Raw genomic sequence first — 20810 nt, 5'->3', positions numbered from 1 at the left:
TCTTAAAAGTGCTGACTCTATTTTGTCCTCTTCTGAAAGTTAGAATTTTTCACCACAAAGCAAAATTATAGCCTTAAAATTATATGTAACATTTCTTTTATACATTGACTTCAGCTTTAAAATTAGAAGACGAGAATATTTCCTTTTAGGATGCACTGCAGAAAAAGCTCATTACATTACATATTTTCAAAGAAAATCCTAACAGAGCAATAATCACCTTAATCAGCCTGAGATAGTCTGCATAATTATTTCTTAATATCAGTGAAAACGTATTTTAAAAATAATGGATATCAAAAACAGTGTGTATCAGGAAATTAGGTCTCAAGTTTTTGTATTTATTTCTAAAAAAGGAAGTTAATTAACTGAATTATAAACAGCACTCGGAACAGTTTCCACACCCATAACTGCAGCAAATTATGAAATAGTCTTGGTTCTATTGTTCAAAGAACGAGAGGCTGCCTTTCGACTTGTACAGATAGGTGCTGACTAGGGAGACACAGCTCAGCAATTCGGCGTGAACGACGGGAGGGGGATCCAGGTCACCCCAGGTACGGTCACACAGTGGTGCCGCGCTGCCTTTAGCGTGGACGGGAGGCTGCAAAGCTGGCAAATCTCTGAGCTGAGGGCCAAGCCACTGCCCACAGCCCACGCCGTCCCCACCTGTTCCCGCCCACTGAATTTCCCGGTCCTGCACCTGGCCTCAGCCTGCAGTCGCTCAGTGTGCCTCAGGCTGAAGACGCGAGGTCCCCGTTCCAGGTGGGAAGGTGAGCTGTACTCTGCCCCAAGCCCAGACCACGTACCCGAGCGGAGAGTTCTTCCTCCGAAACCAGCTGTGCCCGTGGAGGGGAGAGGACGGAGAGGTGGAGGCGATGGTCCGGGGGAAGCCCCCACTTCCCCACCCCGCCCCTCCCCTCCCCCCCCACCCCTTCTCTTGAAGCAGCCGCGGTGGCTGCCATGGCCCGAGCGGGAGGGCTCCATGGAGTTCACACGGGGACAGTCCCGGCGGGTCAACAGGCGTGTGCTGGCACTACTTGCACACCCAGGCCCTCCCAGGCTGGCCCCCGGCGTGCACCTTCGTGCGCCCGCGTGTACTATTAAGCCGAATTACTGAACAATGACACGAGTCCCATAAACCCTTGCTAAGTCCTGTTTTGTAACTTTGGCAACCCAACAACTTAGGACTACCTTTTAGCTCTGCAGTGTTCATAGGAAGGAAAGGCAAGATTCAGAGTCTGGGCGGGGTTGGAGGAGGGGGAGGGGAGGCCTTGGCGGAGCGGAGTCAGGTCGCCCCTGGGAGGCCTCCCACCTCCTGTGTCCAGAGCTGCTCAAATCCAGTGAGAAAGACACCCCAGGCCGAAGGGCAAACATGGTGCCCACACGGTGCGCGGCACACAGTGAGTGCTCAATAGACGTCTTGAACTAGACTAAAGAGAGGTGATCAGAGCGAAGGGGGCCCATCCCGTGGGGTCACGTCCGTCCATAGTGCTTCCCCTGCCTTTGACGTGGACCCTACAGACTTCCCCAGCTCTCTAGCCCAGCCTGTGCGTCCAGGCCCTGGGACAGCCTGAGATCAGAGCAGCACCGACAGGGCACCGTCCCGCACAAGCGTCCTGCAAACAGGAAATGCTCCGCAAGTGAGAGCGTGAGAACCACCAGTGGTGGTGCCACAGAAATACCCACGACGGCCACATTCACGGGGTTTCCCGGGAGCCAGGACGGGAGCTGGGCCGAGCTACCCGTCTTGGTCCACGGCTCACTCTCTGGCAAAACCCCAACCCTGGTTAAATGCTGGTCACCACCAGAGTGACAACTGCACACTGTCCCCCACTCCTAGGTCCTGAGCACCGCTGTCCCCTACTGTGGTGGCCCGTGCTAAAAGGTGGGGTGAAGGTGTGCTTCTGGGAGGGTCGTGGACACCCAGGGTCAGAAAGGTGAAATGGAAATCGTTCTGTTTGTTACCAATGTGGCATTTTCTGAGAGCAACAGCACAAGCAGCAACAGCCGTAACTCGGCGACAGCCTGACAGTGACCGTGGTGCTGGGCGCTGCACGGGTTACAGCGGATCCACAAGGCGCCACCTCCCACCTCCCAGAGGAGGCGGGTGAGGCTCCTGCCCAGGAATTAACTCGCTGCAGTTCGGACAGCGGGTAAGTGGTGGAGTCAGTCCAGGGCTGCCAGACCCCAAGACCCGTCTCTTCCCACAACACAACTCTCACCGGATGGTCGACTTCACCTCGACAACTGCAGGTTGGCAACCTTCTGAGAGCCTATGATTTTTGGTCCATTTATGGAGTGAAATGCAAATATATACACTGTAAAGCAGACAGCGCTGGAAGGCAAACGGAGGTCAAGTGGTTCAGGGCCAATTACAGAGCAGCTCTTCCAGGGGGTGAGGTCAGCTTCTCCCTCCCCGGGACCGACGGGTCTCTGCTCTGGGTGAGCTCGCGACGGCACCCGGGTACCCTTCCCACTGCCTTCTTCCGGCGCACTCATTCCTAGCTAACCTCTACACTACCAGCTCTAAGTGGAGCAGGAACTGTGAGTTCCCGCGGCCCTGGGAATAATGCAGGGCAGGAGACAAAACTCCAGTTCTGAGGAGCTGACCCTTGAGTTAGAGAAGGGCTCCAGTGGGAGTCCCCATCCTCTGAGGGAACTCACTTCTAAGATAAAGGCGGTATATTTTAGTTGTGTTTTGTAGGATCAGCAGTTCTTTAATGAATCTTCTCAAATTTGTACAATAGTTGGCTGAAAATTTCAACTTCATTTTAGAGTGAAATGCAACAGTCACCATGAGTTAATTCTCCCTTTGCCAAGATGCAAAGAGCATACGAAAGTCTAAAATCAAGTGATCTCTGCTCTGTTTCCTCTAATGCTTTTTGGCCAAGTGCAGTCCAAAGGAAAGGGGCTGCCAGCACCTCTCTGTGAATAAAATAACTGCAGGGAGAAATTTCCAGAAGCCTGAGAAGAGTGTGATGGTACTTCTGGGGTTGGGGGGTCTCACAAGGGAGGGGCTCTGTTAACAAGCACCCAACAGGATCAGGCGCCAAAGGACATGAAGAGAAGGCAGGATCCACTGGGGCTGTGTCCCCACCGCAAACACGGGGCTCCCCCTTTCTCCCACGGGGAGGCTTTATCTCCTGGTCAAGGGACGGGGCCTCGGGCTTCCTGGGGGCCTCCAAACCCTACAGAGTTGATCGCCTACAGGTATTTTTTTTGAAGCTGTGCCTCTGGAACTCGGAGGGGAGGTGCCTTGCTGTGAAGACAGGACCCAGCTCAGCACTTTGCCCTGGTCCTCCTCTGACTCTGACTCGCAGAATGTTCTCTGGAGCCTCCCAGCCTCGCTCACATGTGCCTGAGTTCAGCTTCTCCCAGTCTGGCTGCTTCTTCTCTTCTTGATAAATGCTGCAGGAAGGACCACTTTCGCAACCAGACAACACCCTGGGCTCTGGGACCAACAGGCCCCACGTGCCCTGAGCTTCACCGTAATCTAGTGCGACGGAAAGGGCAGGTACGTCACCTGTCCTACGAGTGACTCAAAGCTCACCGTGTGCCAGGTACTACGACCACCCTACTGACATCCTAGCAACCGTGGGGCTGCTTCTGTGATTCCATTTCACAGAGGAGAAAGCTGAGGCCCAGGGACACGGGCAGCTTGCTCGAAGGGAGTGCCAGAGTCTTGACTGGACTCTGGCCTTGGCGAGTGTGGAGTGGACACTTCCCCAAGGCTGTTTCCCAGACTCGCAGGACAGTAGAGGGTGGGGCTGGCTCAGTGTCCAGATTCCTGGTCCACTGCTCGTCCAAACACTGCCGGGGCACGGCCAACCAGGGGCCGAGCCTACAGCCCGCTTCCCCTGCCTGCCCCGAGCAGTCCGGCAGCTCGGGCTACGGCTCAGCATTTGGAGGCGCCATCCGTCTGGGTCACATCAGTGTTACAGAGTCATCTTTAATGAGGCGAGATGCAGATCAGAACAGATGCAGACGGTGAGACAGCGTTTGGGATCATTCCTGAAACACCCGGCCCCGTGGGTTCTCAGTGTTAATAACTGCCTGCCACTACACCCCCGTTGCTGTACAGACTGGGGAAAACCAAAGCGCCGGAGAAATCGGGGTCCTGGAAAACTGCAAAAGACATAAATAACCTGCCTGATGTATCTGTACTCGGAAATAAATGGCCTCATTCTAAATACAGAAAATCTTATTTATTCCCGCGTGCATCTGCAGCCTTTTTCGGTCACTAAATATTTTATCCGAGGTGCCAAGAGCAGAATTAAATGGGAGTTAAAAAAGAAATCGGCGAACATCAAGCCAGGAGGCAAAAGGAACTTTTACCTCGCCGTGCTCGCAGCCTACCTCGCTCATCAGCACCGTGTGATTTGCACATTACTCACCGCAAGCATCTCATCATCATCAGAGCAGTCTGCCAATTCCCGCAAATCAGCACTGGAGTACCAGGCAGACGCACCCCTATATTCCTGGGCTGGCCACCAGGGGGCAGCATCCTCAGGGAGGAGACATGAGTCTGGGTTTGATTTTTATTCCACGGCGTGATCACTCAGATGTTCATTATAACCTTGCTGGCTGCTAATTCGCAGCTTCTCCAAACACCGATAGATTGCCTCAATTCTCCTGTCCTCCTTTTCTTATTCTGGGGGGAAAAAGTCCACAAATGCATCTCCAGTGGTTGGCGAGTTTTAAGTAGGAAATTGTCAAGAAGCTGCTCTTGTAGGGTGGGCACCCAAGGCCTCTGATGGCCCTTTGATGACCACCTGCAAATCCGTCTGCCGTGTAAAAGCAACTAGGCCACTCTACTTGTCATTGTCCCGCGTGAAGGTCAGTGTTTTAGGACTCCAGCGATGCCAAAAGGAGCCAGCCACACTGAGGGCAAAGAAAGTCCTCAAACTTTTGTTAAATCTCTCTTTTTTTGGTAAAATCTGTCTCTCTCTGCCTCCTTCTGTCTCTTCTCTGTCTCTGCCTTTCTGTCTGTCTGTCTGTCTCTCTCTCTCTCTCACACACACACACACACACACACACACACACACTCACTCACACACACACACACTCCTTCCTCATCTCCTGCTAAGCATCATCTGTTTTAGTGTCACCTGCTTTGGGAGATCTCAGTGCGGGAAAAATCACTTCCTTTTTCCTGATCCTGTAGCATCTGAGTCAGAGTCAGTAAAGCCCCATTACCCCGAGAAGGCCAACTCCCTGGCAGCCTGAAAGGTTTCCTTTACATAGTTTTCAATTCCCTTAATGTTCAGCTTTTTGTTCCCTTAATGATGATTTTTCCAGAGTCAGTTAAATTTACAATGAAACAAAGGTAATTATATAAAAGTCTAGCACATAGAAAGAGACCCACACGGCCCAGCCTGAGTGGAGAGCATCTGGACATCGTGGCAGGTAGCGAGACCCCTGCCTCACCTGGTCTTCTATAAATCTCAGCCATGACCACTCAGGACGGTTTCTCATTTCCGACTTTCACCCCGCATGGCCACCAAGGTGCAGTGTGTTATGCTCCCTGAAGAGTCCAAGGAAACCTTCCTTTGGCCCAGGAACATAGGGGACTTCTGGCATGCTGAGGATCTGGGGAGGACTTGCCAGGCGCTGAAGTCTGTGCCTCTGTCCCTAAGTTCTGGGGGCTCTGACCCCAACTCCCTTTAGGACCCAGAGCCTCCTCAATGCAAGGCAGGTGGAGAGGCCGGAGGCTGGAAGTGCTGTCTGAGTGGAAGCAGCCACGGTGCCAGGACAGGAGGGCACTGCCCGCCCACGCCTGCCGTCTGCACCTGGCTCATGGGAGGCGGGGGAAGCGTCACTCGTCAGACTTTTCCCCGTGGTGTAGGCGGGTGGCCACGGATTTTCTAACCATCAGCGTTTCCTAAGCTATTTCATAAATCTCCCCCTTAGGACAGCTTATGTTGGCTCACATCTCACAGGATCTCAAATCCGCAAGTGTGCAGCGAAAGACAGAAACTGAAAAAGAGACTGGGGACCGGGTACTGATAATAACATCATGAGAGAAGGAAATTTGGAAAAAACGTTTAAGGAGTTAGCTCTTGAGTTAATTGATTAGTGGTTGCTTGGTTTTCTGATTTTCATATTTTTACAATCTTAAACCAGAACAGGTCATTCTGCCAAAGTGTCTCAATGGTGCTGAAGATGTGTACCATGTGACTCGGATGTGATTAAGCACCATCTCGGTGCATGAGGTTCCATAATCAGTACAGGGCGTGGGCCAGGGCTAGGTCTCACAGTAGCTTCCTCACGGAATGGATTCTGTTACATGCAAATTCCTCACATCTGTGTAGGGACACGGGCACAGGGATTTGTGGGGGGAACCCAGCTGGCGGGAAGCGGGCGGGGGAGAATTAACCTTTAACGGAAGTCACGTGATGGGGACACGAAAAAGTCAGAGAGTGATTAAGACAGTGTGAGCCAGGCACTTAAAAGAACCGAAAATACAAGGGTTCGGAGTGGATCCAGAACCTTCTCTGTCCTGAGGGCTGGGCAGGGCCTGCTTCCTTCTTTTTATTTTTTTTAGCGGTACGCGGGCCTCTCACTGTTGTGGCCTCTCCCATTGCGGGGCACAGCCTCCGGACGCACAGGCTCAGTGGCCATGGCTCACAGGCCCAGCCGCTCCGCAGCATGTGGGATCTTCCCAGACCGGGGCACGAACCCGCGTCCCCTGCATCAGCAGGCGGACCCTCAACCACTGCGCCACCAGGGAAGCCCCCTGCTTCCTTCTTGAAGTGACCCCATAACCTCCTGGAAAACCGGGCACCTTCCCGGGAACATCTATTTAAAACCCCGACACCTTCCGTGCTCCTGTCCCCCAGCTGTTTGGTTTTTCTATGAATAAAGCAAGGGTCAGATGTACGTACTCCTGCAAAAAGAACAAGGTGCTGGACGGGTGTTTTCCGGTAAGAGCTGCAACGTCACCTCCTCTTTGGGTACAGCCGGCACCTGGCAGCTTCCTGGCTTGGCTGCCTATTTTCCATTGAACGGATGAGCCATGGCCTTGGGAGGGAGGTGCTGTGTCCCGGGGAGGGGCTGACTCATCAGCTGGAGCCAGAGGGAGCAGATGCTCTGCTCGCCCTGGGGATGATGGGCACTGGGCTCTGGGACCTGCTCTGGGGCTCAGAGCCACAAGCTTGTGCGGTGGAGACACGGGGCCTGTGTGTCTGCCCTTGGGGCCAGTGCAGGAGTCACTCTCTTCCCAGGACAGCTCTCCCACTGCTGGGAGGCTGAGTACGAAGGTGAGGCTGACCTGAGACCTACGCCCTGCAATCGCCTTCCAGGCACGGCCCCAGTTCATAGAATCAGAGATAAGAGTGCATCTTCTCCATGACTCCACGTCCAGATGGCTCTGACATGGAGAAGCTGAGCTGTCATCTCACCCCCGCCACCCCGCACCTTCCCAAGGGCAGCCCTGAGCAAAGAGAAAAGTTATACTGAAAATGAAAATCTTATAGAAAGAAAGGAAAAAGGGGGTAAAAGGAAGAGAGGCAGGCTGCTTCCCTGAGCGCAGACAGTTTCCCCCGGGGGCAAGGAGAAGGCGGGTTAGGATCCCCTGAGGATCGTACGGTCCTGTCGGGGGAGCGGAGTGGGGCAGGAGACAGAGGCACCCCGTGCTGGCCCCCCGCCCTGCTGTTCGCCCCTCGCACCCACCAAGGAAAGCCGCAGACAGGTCAGCAGCTCACCACAAAGTCACCTGGCGCCAATACTGACTTCATGCTGTCGTGCTGCACGTGCCCAGCACTGACGTTTAAGTACAAAAACATAGCGGGGCGGGGAGAAGTGTTATGGAGTTCACTGCACTATGTTTGCAGACCAGGGAAAAGGAACTAAGGCCCAAAGAGGTTAGGAAGCAGGTACAGTGGCGAAAGAGCAGAGGCAGGAATCTGGCCTCTGAGCCTCAGATGAAGTTGTTTCGAGCACATACAAGCCTGGAGCCTGATGTGTCTCCCGTCAAGCATTTGCTGTTTGCATTTTGGTGGAACGTATTAACAAACTCTCAATACTAGGGCAAATGGTGTCCCATCCTTATGTGATTTAAGGAGACAGAAAAGATGAAAAGGAATTGGAATTCCCAAGAGCATCAAGATTTCAGCCACCGATACCCAAATTTCATTAAGACTCTACAGCAAAAAGATGAAGATGTGTTTATCTTAATCTCACAATCGATGCATAATTAAAAAGCTTTAAAAATATAACCACTGAACATCATATATTATTCATCAAAATCTCTCAGGATTAGGTAATTAATTGTGAGAAACATTTCTCAAGACCAGTGGGAATTCTTCCCACATGTTTAGAGAACGTTTTCCTCTCAGACTTCTCTTATTTCTGATTTTTAATTTCACATTGAATTAAAGCAATCAGTTATTTTTCTGAGATACTAACAAGGCCCACGCTGGAGTATCAAGTGCAGACTCAGCTTCTAACTCTGAGGCCCCGGGGTTTGCAGTTAATCAAACTGTGTCACACAACGACCAGCTCAAGGGGGCCTGCCCCTCCTGGGGCCTCTCCCCTGCAGGCGGGGGCTGTCCACTGGGAACCACAGCCATTAATTTACGGAATCCAAGGAGACGCCAAGAAGAAGGCAGCTGGCCACAAGGCACAGGTGACACTGACCAACCTTCCACGCAAGAGGGAAACCCACAAGCTAGTGAGTCTGAGGACTCGCCCAGCTATTAGCCACTGAGTGGCAAGCAAGGTGAGCGTGCAAGGACAGAAAGCCCCAGCCCCCAGCTGTCTCCTGAACACTCCAGTGCAGGGGCGTGGCACGTCCACCTGCAGCAGCTCACTAACGTCGCGTGCGCTCTGAGCCGGCAGGTGGCCCTCACCCGGCATCCCCCCTCCCAGGTCCCCACACCTCCCGGAGTCCAGCGCGGTGGCATCAGCCTTGCACCCACACCGGTCCCACGGCACTCCCTGGCCGCCCCCTGAACCTGACCCTCTATCTCCTCGCCGACTCTGAGGGATCCCCCGTACCCCACAGTAGCTCCTCTTCTGCTCTGGTCCCAGACTTGGGGCCTGCTGCCCGCCGTCCAGATGTGGAATCTTCAGTGCCGCCTCTGCCGGGCCCGGGTCTCCTGCTGCTGCATCACTTCCTGGGCCCGGGCACCGAGCCCTGGATAGCGAGTTACGAGCAGGACTGGTCACCAGCGTCACCTGCAGGCTAGCGTGCGTCCCTCCAGAACTGAACCCCCTCCTCCACTAGCGCGCTGGGCTGGGCTGGCTGCCCGCCCGAGAGGAGGGCGGCCCCAGCAGCCTGGGCCCCTGAGGGACCACGGGGAGCGTGCCCCAGCCCCGCCTCCACCCTGACGAGGGGTGTGGTGAGGGGCGTGAGTGACTCCCCTCGTTCTGAATCAGGGAGGTAGTGTCTGGTTTGCTTTGTTGGTCTACTTTTGTGATTCCCAGCCTGATCTAGGCTATCCTCTTCCCCCTTCTCTGACCGGGCTTATTTTAGTCCAGGGAGGACGCTGGGTTGCAAAGCATAGGTCACAGGCCCTGCCCTTAGCACTGAACTTGAGGAGAAATTCCAGATCGGAGTTCGAGTATTTGATCTCCCAAAGCTGTTTTCACAGTCAGGGCCCTCACCGCTGGCCCGAGTGTCCGGGTCAGAATACCGTTCCTTCCTCAGCTGGCGCAGCGGTCGGGCCCCAGCTTGGGCCACATCACCTTTTCAGTGGAGAACCTTCGGGGTAACACCAGGAGATCGACCAGCCTAACACCTCATCCCCACAACTGGACAGCCCGTTGATTACATAGTTTAAATGGCAACTCTCAGCCTGAATGCTCCCGGCAGGCAATAAGATATAATAGTAATTAAAGTCCAAACCGTATGGTCACCATGGCGATCAGAAGGGTGCTGGGAATATGCAGGGAAAACAAGGAGCCGTGACGAGGAAGATGGCGAGCCATGAGTCTCTGCAAGCTTCTGCTGGGAGAAATCCAAGGCCACAACCACGGCCCTTAACCCACTGGAGAGGCTGTGCTTTGAGGTGTCCGGGTCCACCTTCCCGTTAAAAACACCTCTGCCCCTTCGTGGTAGACACTCGTTCCATGCCAGGCGCACGGCCATCTGAGACTTTGCCACGTCCGACAGTAGCCGTGGCGGCAGGGCAGGCAGGCGGGAGGGTTATCCTTGTGGAGCACTTCACAGCCACGTGCTAATGCGTGATCACACGTATTGGCAAGTTCACGTGGTCCTACCTGTGCTCTCACGGATGTGCTCTCATCCAACCTCACACTAATTCTTTGGGGAAGGCATCTGAGCTCTTACTTTTCATGCGAGGGATGGGAGGGCCAGGCAAGATACGTGACTCACTCAAGGTCACCGGGTGGCTGAGTGGCAGCTCAGGGACTCACACGCAGGCCCCCTGGGCTCTCACATCTGCACTCTGAGAAGCGCCTTGCACGGAGCTGGGGGTGTTGAAGGCTGTGGAGCGAGCAGACCGTGTCAAGGGGACGGGTGGTCCACTCATCACTTGGGCATCGATCAAGCCTATTTTTAACCTGCAAGAAGTTAATGCAGCTTTTTATACACACAACGGGCATGTGGTTAGGAGGCCAAATTGGAACCACTCACTGGCTGCGTGACCACTGAGAAGTCACTTAACGTTGCTGAGGCCAAGTTTCCGCAGCTGCGGCAGGATAAGAGCAGCGCCTTCTTCCTGCAGAGGAGTCGATAGATTCATTCCTGTTTAATCGTGTCAGGCGTGCCATGGAAGAAACAGTCAAAGTTAAACTTTCCTGCAGTAGGTGAGCCACGGCTGGCACTTTAGGAGGTGGTCTGGAGCTGTCAGCTTCAATCTCACTCCCCTCGGCCCCTAGTAAGGGGACTGCGGCCATTGCTAAAGCCTCTCCTGATTCCTTTACCTTTGGGGATAAAAAGTGAAGCTTGTAATTACAATGAGATTAACAGTTCCTGCTTTTCAATAATCAGGTTGTTATTTCTGCTGAAGGAAGTTTGTGGAAGTGGAAGTTCTGATGACAGTGAAAAAAGGGAGGCCAGCTGATTCCCCTGGGAGGGTTTCTAGAATCCTGCATCTGAATTTTGGAGCCGAGGCAGCACCGTGAGGACAGGTAAGCATTGCCATGTGTAGGGACCGTCACGGTTGGGAGATGTGCTGGCGGGGGAGGTTGTGATGGAACTTGAGGGGCGTAGGAGGAAGTGGAGGGCCCAGATATGGTTGGACCAGTCCAGGGGGCGAGGAGACCCTTGGTGGCCATTTAGATGTAGGCTGGCCATCACCTTCTCCCCACGCACCTGACCACCTCACTCCCTGCCTTAGACCACTGTTCTCATGCTGATATGCACAGACATCTAGAAACCCGAGGACGTCTCTCTTGGGGTCAGAGCGAGCACAGAAGGGATGAACACAGACTGAAGCATCTCGTCCACCTCGATGTCGGAGCTGAGTGGGTCCCCACTGAACAGCATGAGCCTTTGCTGTGTCTCTCTACAAGGTAAAAGCCACCTGCTACGCAAGTCAAGGTCATTACTACGTCACGGAGCTGAAGGCAAGGGCTGCGCAGGAAACTCGCTCCTTTCACTTACATTAAATACTGAAAGCGCTGAGTTACCGCGCAAAAGGCCCTGCCGTCTGGAGCCACTGCTCCACAGCAGCACCTCCCGGGTCTGGAGGCTTTCCAGAGGCTGATTACATTCAGGATTTTCATCATCTCTTTGGCATTCATATCCTTCTTTAGAAGCCATAGATGAACTGGAATATGATTTTTAAGTATTTAATTTCTACAGGCCATCCTGAAGCATACTTTTTACTGAGGTAGAAGATCTCTGGTGCTCATAGGTTAACCAGCTGTCTGGTGTCGGTGACGAGTGAGGGATGTGACTCCAGCTCGGGGACTCTAAATGCAGACAGAAGGTTCCAGGGAGATGTTCATATCTGCACAGACATCCTCTCCAGGTTGAGTAGGAAGCCATGTACTTCTTATATAACACATTATAGACAATAACTCATGAGTGAATAGATTTTAATAGTCTTTGAAACCGATACTGGAGGAGAATGGACTACACATTAGTGCTCCTGACTGCTGGCGATGCCAGGTGAGAAAATGAGGTGCGTACGTGCTACGTGACTAATTTTTGGAGTTACAGATAAAGTAACAGTAGTTTTAACAGCAACAGCTGCAGTTTCCTAGTCCCAGGCACTGTTCTAAGAACTGTACACGTATCAGCTCGTTTAACTTCCATGATGACCTTAGGGAACATTGATGACCTTTACTCTTGTTTTGCAGATAAGAAGACAGACACAAAGAGTTCAACCTCACCCAGGTTCACGTAGCTTCTACGTGGTGAAGCTGTGATTCAAAGGCAGGCATGGTTGCTGCAAAGACCCTGCCTTTACCACAGCTCTGCCACCCTTACACAAGAGGACTCTGTAAAGCCAATCACAAGCTTCTGGCCATTTCCTAAGAGATTTCCTGGTCTGACCAAGATTTCCCATCATGTAAATCAGAGAAGTAACCACCACTAAGTCCAAAGAACTACAGATCTGTGCTTTGAATAATAGCATACAGAACTGACCATGATTCTAAGTCCACTGAACTCCTGGCCATGTAACTTTCTTTAAAGCCATCAGTCCGGCGGGAATGATGCACGATGGGCGTGTCAATTCCCTTTATCTACCACCAGGATGCAGTTTGCTAGCAGCTGAAGTGCCCTAACCCAGTACTTCAGGACATTAGCATTTGAAGAACTCAATCAAGAATGTACACTCCAGTGTGTGGCTGGCTCTATAAGCTTCGCAAAATATCATGATCGAAATGTATTCCAGGGAGTTTTAAAAATAGTGCAAGAGGGGCTTCCCTGGTGGCGCAGTGGTTGAGGGTCCGCCTGCTCTGGATGATCGGGGAAGAACTCTTTTCCTTACGGGGGAATAGTTCCCGTGGAAAGCACACATATTCCAAATCACCCCACAAATCTCCGTAAGGGCTTCAGTCGTAGTAACATTTCTTCCCATGACAGCCATTCCCCCAGTCAACTCCCTGCCTCCTTGAATAATCCAAATTATAAGGCGTGGAGTCACACCCAAAACAAAAGTCAGGAAAGAATTTTAGTTCATCCACCGGGGCCTCCCTGGCCTCTCGTTGAGGTCTCTCAGAGCACCTCTGTGGAGAGAAAACTGTAAGGTCATTAGTGCTGACTCTGAAAGATACTTGAAGAGACAGTGTTAAGAAAAGCAAACAGGCCTCAGCCTCACCCAGGCTTTGCAGCCTCTGGACAAGAGTCTGAACGTGAAGGGTAAGGACCACGTGACCAGGCTCGTGTGTCAAATGAGCAGCTCTGAACGACTCCAGCTTAGCAAAGCTCCCGCGACTTCCATTGCCCCAGCGAGAACAGGCTTTCTAGAGCACTCTAAGCTTGGGAGCAGGATGCACTGCGAGTGCCTCCACCCGCATCAGCCCTGGGAAGGGGGCCCAGCTGCACCCCAGCCCCAAGTGAAGCCGGGCAGTCAGCACGGGGCTGGGGGGAGGGCCTGGGGGCTCCCGGGCAGGTGGGCAGAGGACAGAGTACCATGGGGACCATGGCCCACGGGGCAGTTGGCCATCAGGAGCACCGGGACTCCGGGAAAGGGGAGGAGGTGTGCTAGGGAGGGAGCGCTGAGGGCCCGGGCAAGGGCACAACAGAAGCGTCCGGTCCTCTCCTGCTTCTCCCTCTGGTCACTGTCAGCCAGGCACTGCCTGACTGCCTAGGTCCTGAAGCCAAGCAGAGGAGCTGACGCCGAGCAGCCAGCAGGGGGCCTCATTCAGCATCACTCCCGCTGACTCTCACGTGGCGAGGCTGCCCGGCCAAGCAGCCTCCCTGCATCCAATCACGTTTCCGAGTACCACCAAGCTCTGGACTAGTTCAGGGTAAAATTCATCCCGGGGGTTCATCCACACCAAACCAGATGTTAAATAAATGCCCTCCAGGCATTTCTCGGCTCTCCCTGGCATCCCAGCTGATGGTGCCAGGCTGTGCTCTGTGAACACCTTCTCACGTTCACTGCCCCCACCCTACCTCCATCGGGTCTCGGAGGAGTTGAAGTGACAAGGACTGGTACACACGTGGGGACAGAGTGGTTCTCAAACGAGCCTGACACACTCCAGCTTTCCACTGGGGTACGAGCCATTTCACGATAATGACCTATCACTGAATATACTGCTATTTATTTAGGGTTACGCATATGACTGCTTTGGCAATAGAGGTGTGGAGGTCTCCTAGTTTAGTGGAAACATGTAATGACTTAAAGTTTCATTACTGAAAAATTATTGGCCCAAAATTCTGTGCTGTGTACCACTATACCTCGTGTGTATGATGGCAATGATGAAAATGAAAATACTGAGTTGGCCAAAAGGTTCGTTTGGTTTTTTCCATAAGATGACTCTGGTAGCGCTTAGTTATCTTTAACTTCATTCGAAACACTATTGGTAGATTGTGACAGCTTCATATCAGCGTGTATTTAAAAAAGACTTATCAAAATTGGTGAATTTTTGTGTAGCCATTTTAATATTGAAGATGGAAGAAAAAAAGCAACATTTTCCGTATACTATGCTTTATTATTTCAAGAAAGGTGAAAACGCAACTGAAACACCAAAAAAGATTTGTGCAGCGTACAGAAAAGGTGCTGTGACTGATGGAACGTGTCAAAAGTGGTTTGCGAAGTTTCGTGCTGGAGAGTTCTCACTGGACGATGCTCCAGGGTCAGGTAGCCCAGCTGAAGTTGACAGTGATCAAATCGAGACATTGAGAAAAATCAACATTATACCACACGGGAGACAGCCGACATCAAAATATCCAAATCCAGCGCTGAAAGTCACCTGCACCAGCGTGGTGATGTTCATCGCTTTAATGTTCGGCTTTCACGCAAGTTAAGCAAAAAAAAAAAAAAAACTTTCTTGACTGTATTTCCGCATGCAATTCTCTACTTAAATGGAATGAAAATGTTCCGTTTTTAAAACAAATTGTGATGGGTGATGAAAAGTGGATACTGTACGATAATGTGGAACGGAAGAGATCGTGGGGCAAGCAAAATGAACCACCATCAACCACACCAAAGGCTGGTCTTCATCCAAAGAAGGTGATATTGTGTATATGGTGGGATTGGAAGAGAGTCCTTTATTATGAGCTCACTCTGGAAAATGAAAAGATTAATTCCAACAAGTACAGCTCCCAATTAGGCCAACTGAAAGCAGCACTCGACAAAAAGTGTCCAGAATTAGTCAACAGAAAATGCATCATCTTCCATCAGGATAACGCAAGACTGTATGTTTCTTTGATGACCAGGCAAAAACTGTTACAGCTTAGCTGAGAAGTTCTGATTTATCCGCCATATTCACCAGACATTGCACCTTTGGATTTCCATTTATTTCGGTCTTTACAAAATTCTCTTAATGGAAAAAATTTCAGTTCCCTGGAGGACACCTGGAACAGTTCTTTGCTCAAAAAGATAAAAAGTTTTGGGAAGATGGAATTATGAAGTTGCCTGAAAAATGGCAGAAGGTAGTGGAACAAAAGGATGACTACGTTGTTCAATAAAGTTCTTGGTGGAAATGAGAAATGTGTCTTTACTTTTACTTAAAAACCGCAGGCACTTTTTGGCCAACCCAGTAATATAAACAAGTAGCAGCAACTGGGAAATACAACCATCTCTGTACCACTGGTAACCATGAACCTTTCATAAAAATTTGGACAATCCAGCTCTTTGCCCATAAGCCTACATATTAGGAGCTTTGCAAAATTGCTAACACTTGCATGAAAGTGCAAATTCTTAACAGAAACTTCCTTTCTGACTTCTCAAAAAACTAGTGACATCTTTAGTTTCTGGATAACCAACTTTCGTAAACCTTAAAACAGTTTGTAGGACACTTGTCTTTAATCCCATATTAAAATCAAAGTTCTATGTAACTCCATGACATCTGCCCAGAAGAATAAAATAAAGACATGCACTTTGCTTATCAAGATCAGTGTGTGGCCACCACGAGGCAGGGCAACTGGAAAGTCAGTGAGACACGTGGTCTGCGGTTGCAGGCAGGGCCGCGGGTGCATTTCCGTGTGTGGGGCTTGCGTCAGTGAGTTGGGGGAGTTTCCTACCGAGTGCATGTAAACCTTTGGTCCAGGGATGGAGATTCCTGGCAGTCCCCAGGTCTCCTTCTTCTCTCCCTCAGTCCTTGATATTCTGAAATGTTCAATATGTTCAAAGTTCCTTTTTGGGGAACACAACAAATCAATATGGCATCTGACTGCCAACAAGCCTACGGGCTGCAGGGTGGTTTAGAACTTATATAACTTCGTTTCTTCTCAGAACTAACATCTCCAAGCGAGTCAGGCCCCCTGCAAATGCTGTCAGGGTATTTTTCCCCCTAATCTTTTTTTTTTTTTTTTTTTTTTTTTTTTAAGGAGCATGTGGAAGTGAAGCAGTTAAGTCACAGATTAGAAAAAGGCAATCTTCAGAGTTTACCTTCCAATTATTAAAAAGGAACCGAGATTCCCCAGAGCTCTCACGCTCCCAACTTCAGAGACCGAAGCATCAGCAAATATAGCCTTCCAGGGGGCAGCACTAAGGAGATGAAGCTGCCACATCACCTGGGACTGGTTTAGAACACGTGGGGCCCTGTTATCACACGAACACAATTCTGGGTAAATGCCTTGAGGAAATATTTCTTTTCAACGGATTTGCTGAAGCAAAAGCTTACTTTGAATTGCAAGGCAATGAGCTTTTTATTTTATTAGGAAGATACTAAAAAAGACATTCTCCATCTCCTGGTGATGGATTTTTGAAGGAGATTATTCCTAGGGCAGGTCTAGGTCCTTCCAGCCAGGGCTCCAGGGGCCTCTCTCAGGGGTCATTGGGTTGTCATTGCCGTGATCGCCCTGGAACTTGGGGCCTGCTGCTCATAAGGCTGTTCGTGCACAGGACAGTGGAAGCACAGTGGAAGCTGGACAGTGTCCATTTTGTTCCAGTGACTCCCTTGTATGAGCCCGATGAAACCTCAAGGTCGATTCTCCTGGCCCCAGAAGGCAGCTCAGTACCGGAATCCTGGGTGCTCCGAGCAGCAGCAGCCATGCTGGAGTAAACACGGGACTCCAGGGAGACGCAGCGAGAGGGCCGGCCCACATGGGTGCCCACGTTCCAGCATTCTGCTAGGAAGCCAGCTGCACAGAAATCAGGATGGTAGGAGCCTCTGGAAGGGAAGCTTGGGGTGAGGGGAGACGTGACTGGAAAGGGGCTCGGGCGGTGCTTTCTGAGATGATGGAATGCTCTATATCTTTTTTTTTTTTTTTTTTTTTTGGCCACGCCACATGGCTTTGCGGGGTCTTAGTTCCCCAACCAAGGACTGAACCGGGGTCCTGGCAATGCGAGTGCAGAGTCCTAACCGCTGGACCGCCAGGGAGGTCCTGGAATGTTCTATATCTTGATGGGGCTGCCCAGTGTATACTGTGTCAAACCCATGAAACTGTGTCTTTATAATTGTGCATTTTACTGTCTACGACTTACATCTCACTTTAAAAAAATGGAAATCAAGTCAACCTTGTGCTTCAGTGACTTCAGTGAAATCACGATGGGAAGTGGGACTAAGCATACAGGTCTATCCGCTCTGTCCTTTAGGATACATAAACCCCTGCAATGCAGAACCCAGCTTGAGGAATGCACAGCACTGAGGAAACATGGTATTTTATGGGCTTGATCATGCCCAGACCCCGTTGGGGGTCCCCTGACCGCCCCCTACCCTTGCCCCAGCCCAGCACAGTGAATTCTTCCTGTGATCGTGTGGTCTCAGACCAGCAGGCTGACAAGAACACAAGCTGTTTATCAGCCCAGTGCTGGGCTGCGTCGGCATCCTGCTGACATCTGCATTTCCAGAAAGGGGATAGTCCTGCACTTGAACAGTGATACTCCATGATACATCTCCCCGAACCTCGTGTAACCTTGGACAGATGACTTACCCTCACTGAGCCTCCTCTGTGAAATGCCCGTAACAGCACTCATCTCGGAATGCTCTCATGAGGGCGTTGTGGACTGGATGTCTGTGGCCCCAAAATTCAGGTGGAAGCCAAAATCCCCAATGTGATGGTGTCTGGAGGTAGAGCCTTTGGGAGGTGATGACGTTACGAGGGTGGAGCCTCCACGGTGGGGTTAGTGCCCTTCTAGGAGGATGAAGAGACCAGAGCTTCCTCCCCATGACTTTCTCTCCCTCTGGCATGTGAGGACACAGGGAGAAGGTGACCGTCTGCAAGCCAGGAAGAGAGCCCTCACCAGACACCAGCTCTGCTGGAGCCCTGATCTTGGACTTCCCAGCCTCCAGAACTACGAGAAATAAAAGTTGCTTAAGCTGCCCAGCCTGTGGTGTTCCTTAGAGCAGCCTGGACTAACGTGGCGGGTAAATGAGGTACTAAAAAGCACTAAAGTGCTTAGCATGGCACCTGGCAACTAACGGCAATCAATACAGGGCTGTTATTGTTACGACGAAGTTGTCATTAATGTGGAGACGGGTTATAAATGCTTAAAAAGAGAGCTTCTCGCTCAGATTTTTAGTCATTTAATAATGCATACCGCTGGAGTCCTCTGGTGCCAGAGGAAAACCAGTAGCAGAAAACGTCCGATGAGGCGGATGCTCACAGGCCGGCAGGCCACCCTGACGCGTTTCTTTTGGAAGCTTTACCCTCTGATGTCTTTTCCAGCTCTCCCTTCCCCAGGCAGAACCAGGCACTCAACCTCTCAGAAAGGGAGCAGGAAACCTGCACGTTTGGGATCCTGACTGTTCCGGGAGTCACCCACCAGCACAGCACAGGGTTGTAGGATGCCCTGCCCACCTGGCCACCAGGTGAGTGCTTGACACTGCAGGCCCCCGATGGTCGCCTGCTGCTCCCCGAGGCTCCACAGTCTCTTTGTAATTTAGCAGAACCTCAAGAAACAGAGTTTAATTGACAGAGTCAGAGGAAACACCACCACGGCCAATCCCAGTGATGCAGCAGCAGCAGTGACCACAGGCACCAAGCCTCCCACATCCCGCGTACCTTCGTACAGCCAGTCGCTAAGGCCGTTGTAAATCACGCCTTCCTTCCCAGTTGAGACCACACGGATGGCCTGCTTCCCGACGTGTGCACAGTAGTAGATATTGTTTTCAAAGATAAATATCTAATTTGGAAAGAGAAAAAACATAGCGTTAATCAAGGAAGTGCTTACAAATAGGGTGTTCTTTAAAAATCCCAAACCAGCAATGTGGTCCGCATTTTCCTTTGCATTTATCTGATAGAACAGACGTAGTCTCGGGACCCTTTGGAACTCACCCACCTCCAAAATCATCTACATTTAAGGCCAACTGGAGACTCAAACTCCACAGAGTGCGCCCAATGTTATCATTTACCATGACCAGACAATCTGTCTGATACTCTTGGGTATGTTAACATCAAATGGCTTTGACTATCTTAGCAACTGTATTTTTCCTAGGAATTGTGACTGGTGGGCTGGGAAGCTTGAAATCTGTGATTTATTCACTCAACATTTATGAAAAGTTACTTAGTGGGCACCAACTCTGTGCCAATCATGCGAGAGCACAGGGATGAATGAGGTGGGACGTATCATGTGCCTTTACTCACGATCCGGTAAAGAAGACAAACTTTAACAGGAAAATGTTCTGAGGAGCTTTGGGAACACGTAACAGTACTACTAACTTAGGCCAAAGGCAGGCAAGGAGTCCCTGAGAAAGTGACTGGAAGCAGTTTTCTTATTGTGGTAAAGCACACATGACACAGAATTCGCCACCTTGGCCACGTTTAAGTGTGCAGCTCAGTGGCGTTAAGTGCATTCACACTGATGCGCAACCCTCACCATCATCATCTCCTGGACTCTTTTCATCCTGCAAAATTCAAACTCTGTCCCCATTACACAATGATTCCTCATCCCCCTCCCCCACTCCCGGCCCCCACCCTTTTGCTTTCTCTGTCCAGGAATCTGACGACTCCAGGGACCTCGTGTGACAGGAACCACACAGCATTTGTCCTTCTGTGTCTGGCTTATTTCACTGAGCATAACGTCCTCAAGGTTCACCCGTGCTGTGGCAGGTGTCAGGATTCTGAGAAACTGGGCTTTAGGCTGAGATCTGAACGGCAAGCAGGATGAAGAAAGGGGGGCTGAGAAATTAGGCTACACGGAGGTAACAGTGTGAGAGAGAACCAGAGGCAGGCGTGGGCCTGGGGAGCTGGACGAGAGCTCCAGGCGTGAGGGGGAGGGGCAGCAGGAGTGGAAGCCCAGGGAGTGGGGGAGAGGCGGGTGCCAGCCCCCAAGGGTCCGTCCGTGGGCTACAGGACCCCAGAGGTAGCAGGAAGCCCTTGGCAGAAGCTCGAGAAGGGGAGCAACGTGGCTAGAGGCAAGTCTTCTGTGGGGGAGCCCAGGCCCATGCAGATGAGAAGGCAGGGCAGGAGTCAGCCTGTCAGCTGCGGGGGGGGGGATGGTGGAGACAGACAGAGGTGGACCAGCCAGGGACAGTGCGGGGATGCCCTGGGCGTGGGGAGTGAAGTTGCAGGAGGAGACGAAGTGGTTCCCCAGCCGTTCCCTGGAGCAACTGGGTGGCCCATGTGCAGCCTGGGGTGCCCTGGAAGATGCTACAGTTCTGACCTTAGGTCAGCCCCAAATACCCTGGGGCCAGGGGGAGGGTGGGTTAGGTCAGTGGCTCTCGAATTCTGATGTGTATTGGAATGATCTGAGGAGGTCTGACATATCCTACAGCCAGGTCCAAGAGCCCAGCCCAGTGGTTAGGATCTAGGGGTGGGACCCTGGCATGAGTATTTTATTTTTTTT

The 20810-nt window shown here is 51.5% G+C and overlaps 1 protein-coding gene across 4 annotated transcripts in view; it reads right to left on the bottom strand.

Moving 5' to 3' along the window:
* DPP6 (dipeptidyl peptidase like 6) overlaps positions 1 to 20810 on the bottom strand; it is a 767208-nt gene that overhangs the window by 141320 nt on the left and 605078 nt on the right. For all 4 annotated transcript variants that reach the window (XM_079932483.1, XM_079932484.1, XM_079932485.1 and 1 more), the window contains one exon: positions 19028 to 19148. In XM_079932483.1, coding sequence (XP_079788609.1) covers positions 19028 to 19148 — 121 coding nt within the window. The remainder of the gene's footprint in view (positions 1 to 19027; positions 19149 to 20810) is intronic.

Source organism: Stenella coeruleoalba (assembly GCF_951394435.1).
Source record: "Stenella coeruleoalba genome assembly, chromosome: 9".
NCBI classification, from domain to species: domain Eukaryota; kingdom Metazoa; phylum Chordata; class Mammalia; order Artiodactyla; family Delphinidae; genus Stenella; species Stenella coeruleoalba.
The sequence above is the reverse complement of the archived record's forward strand: the minus strand, read 5'-3'. Positions and strand labels throughout refer to the sequence as shown.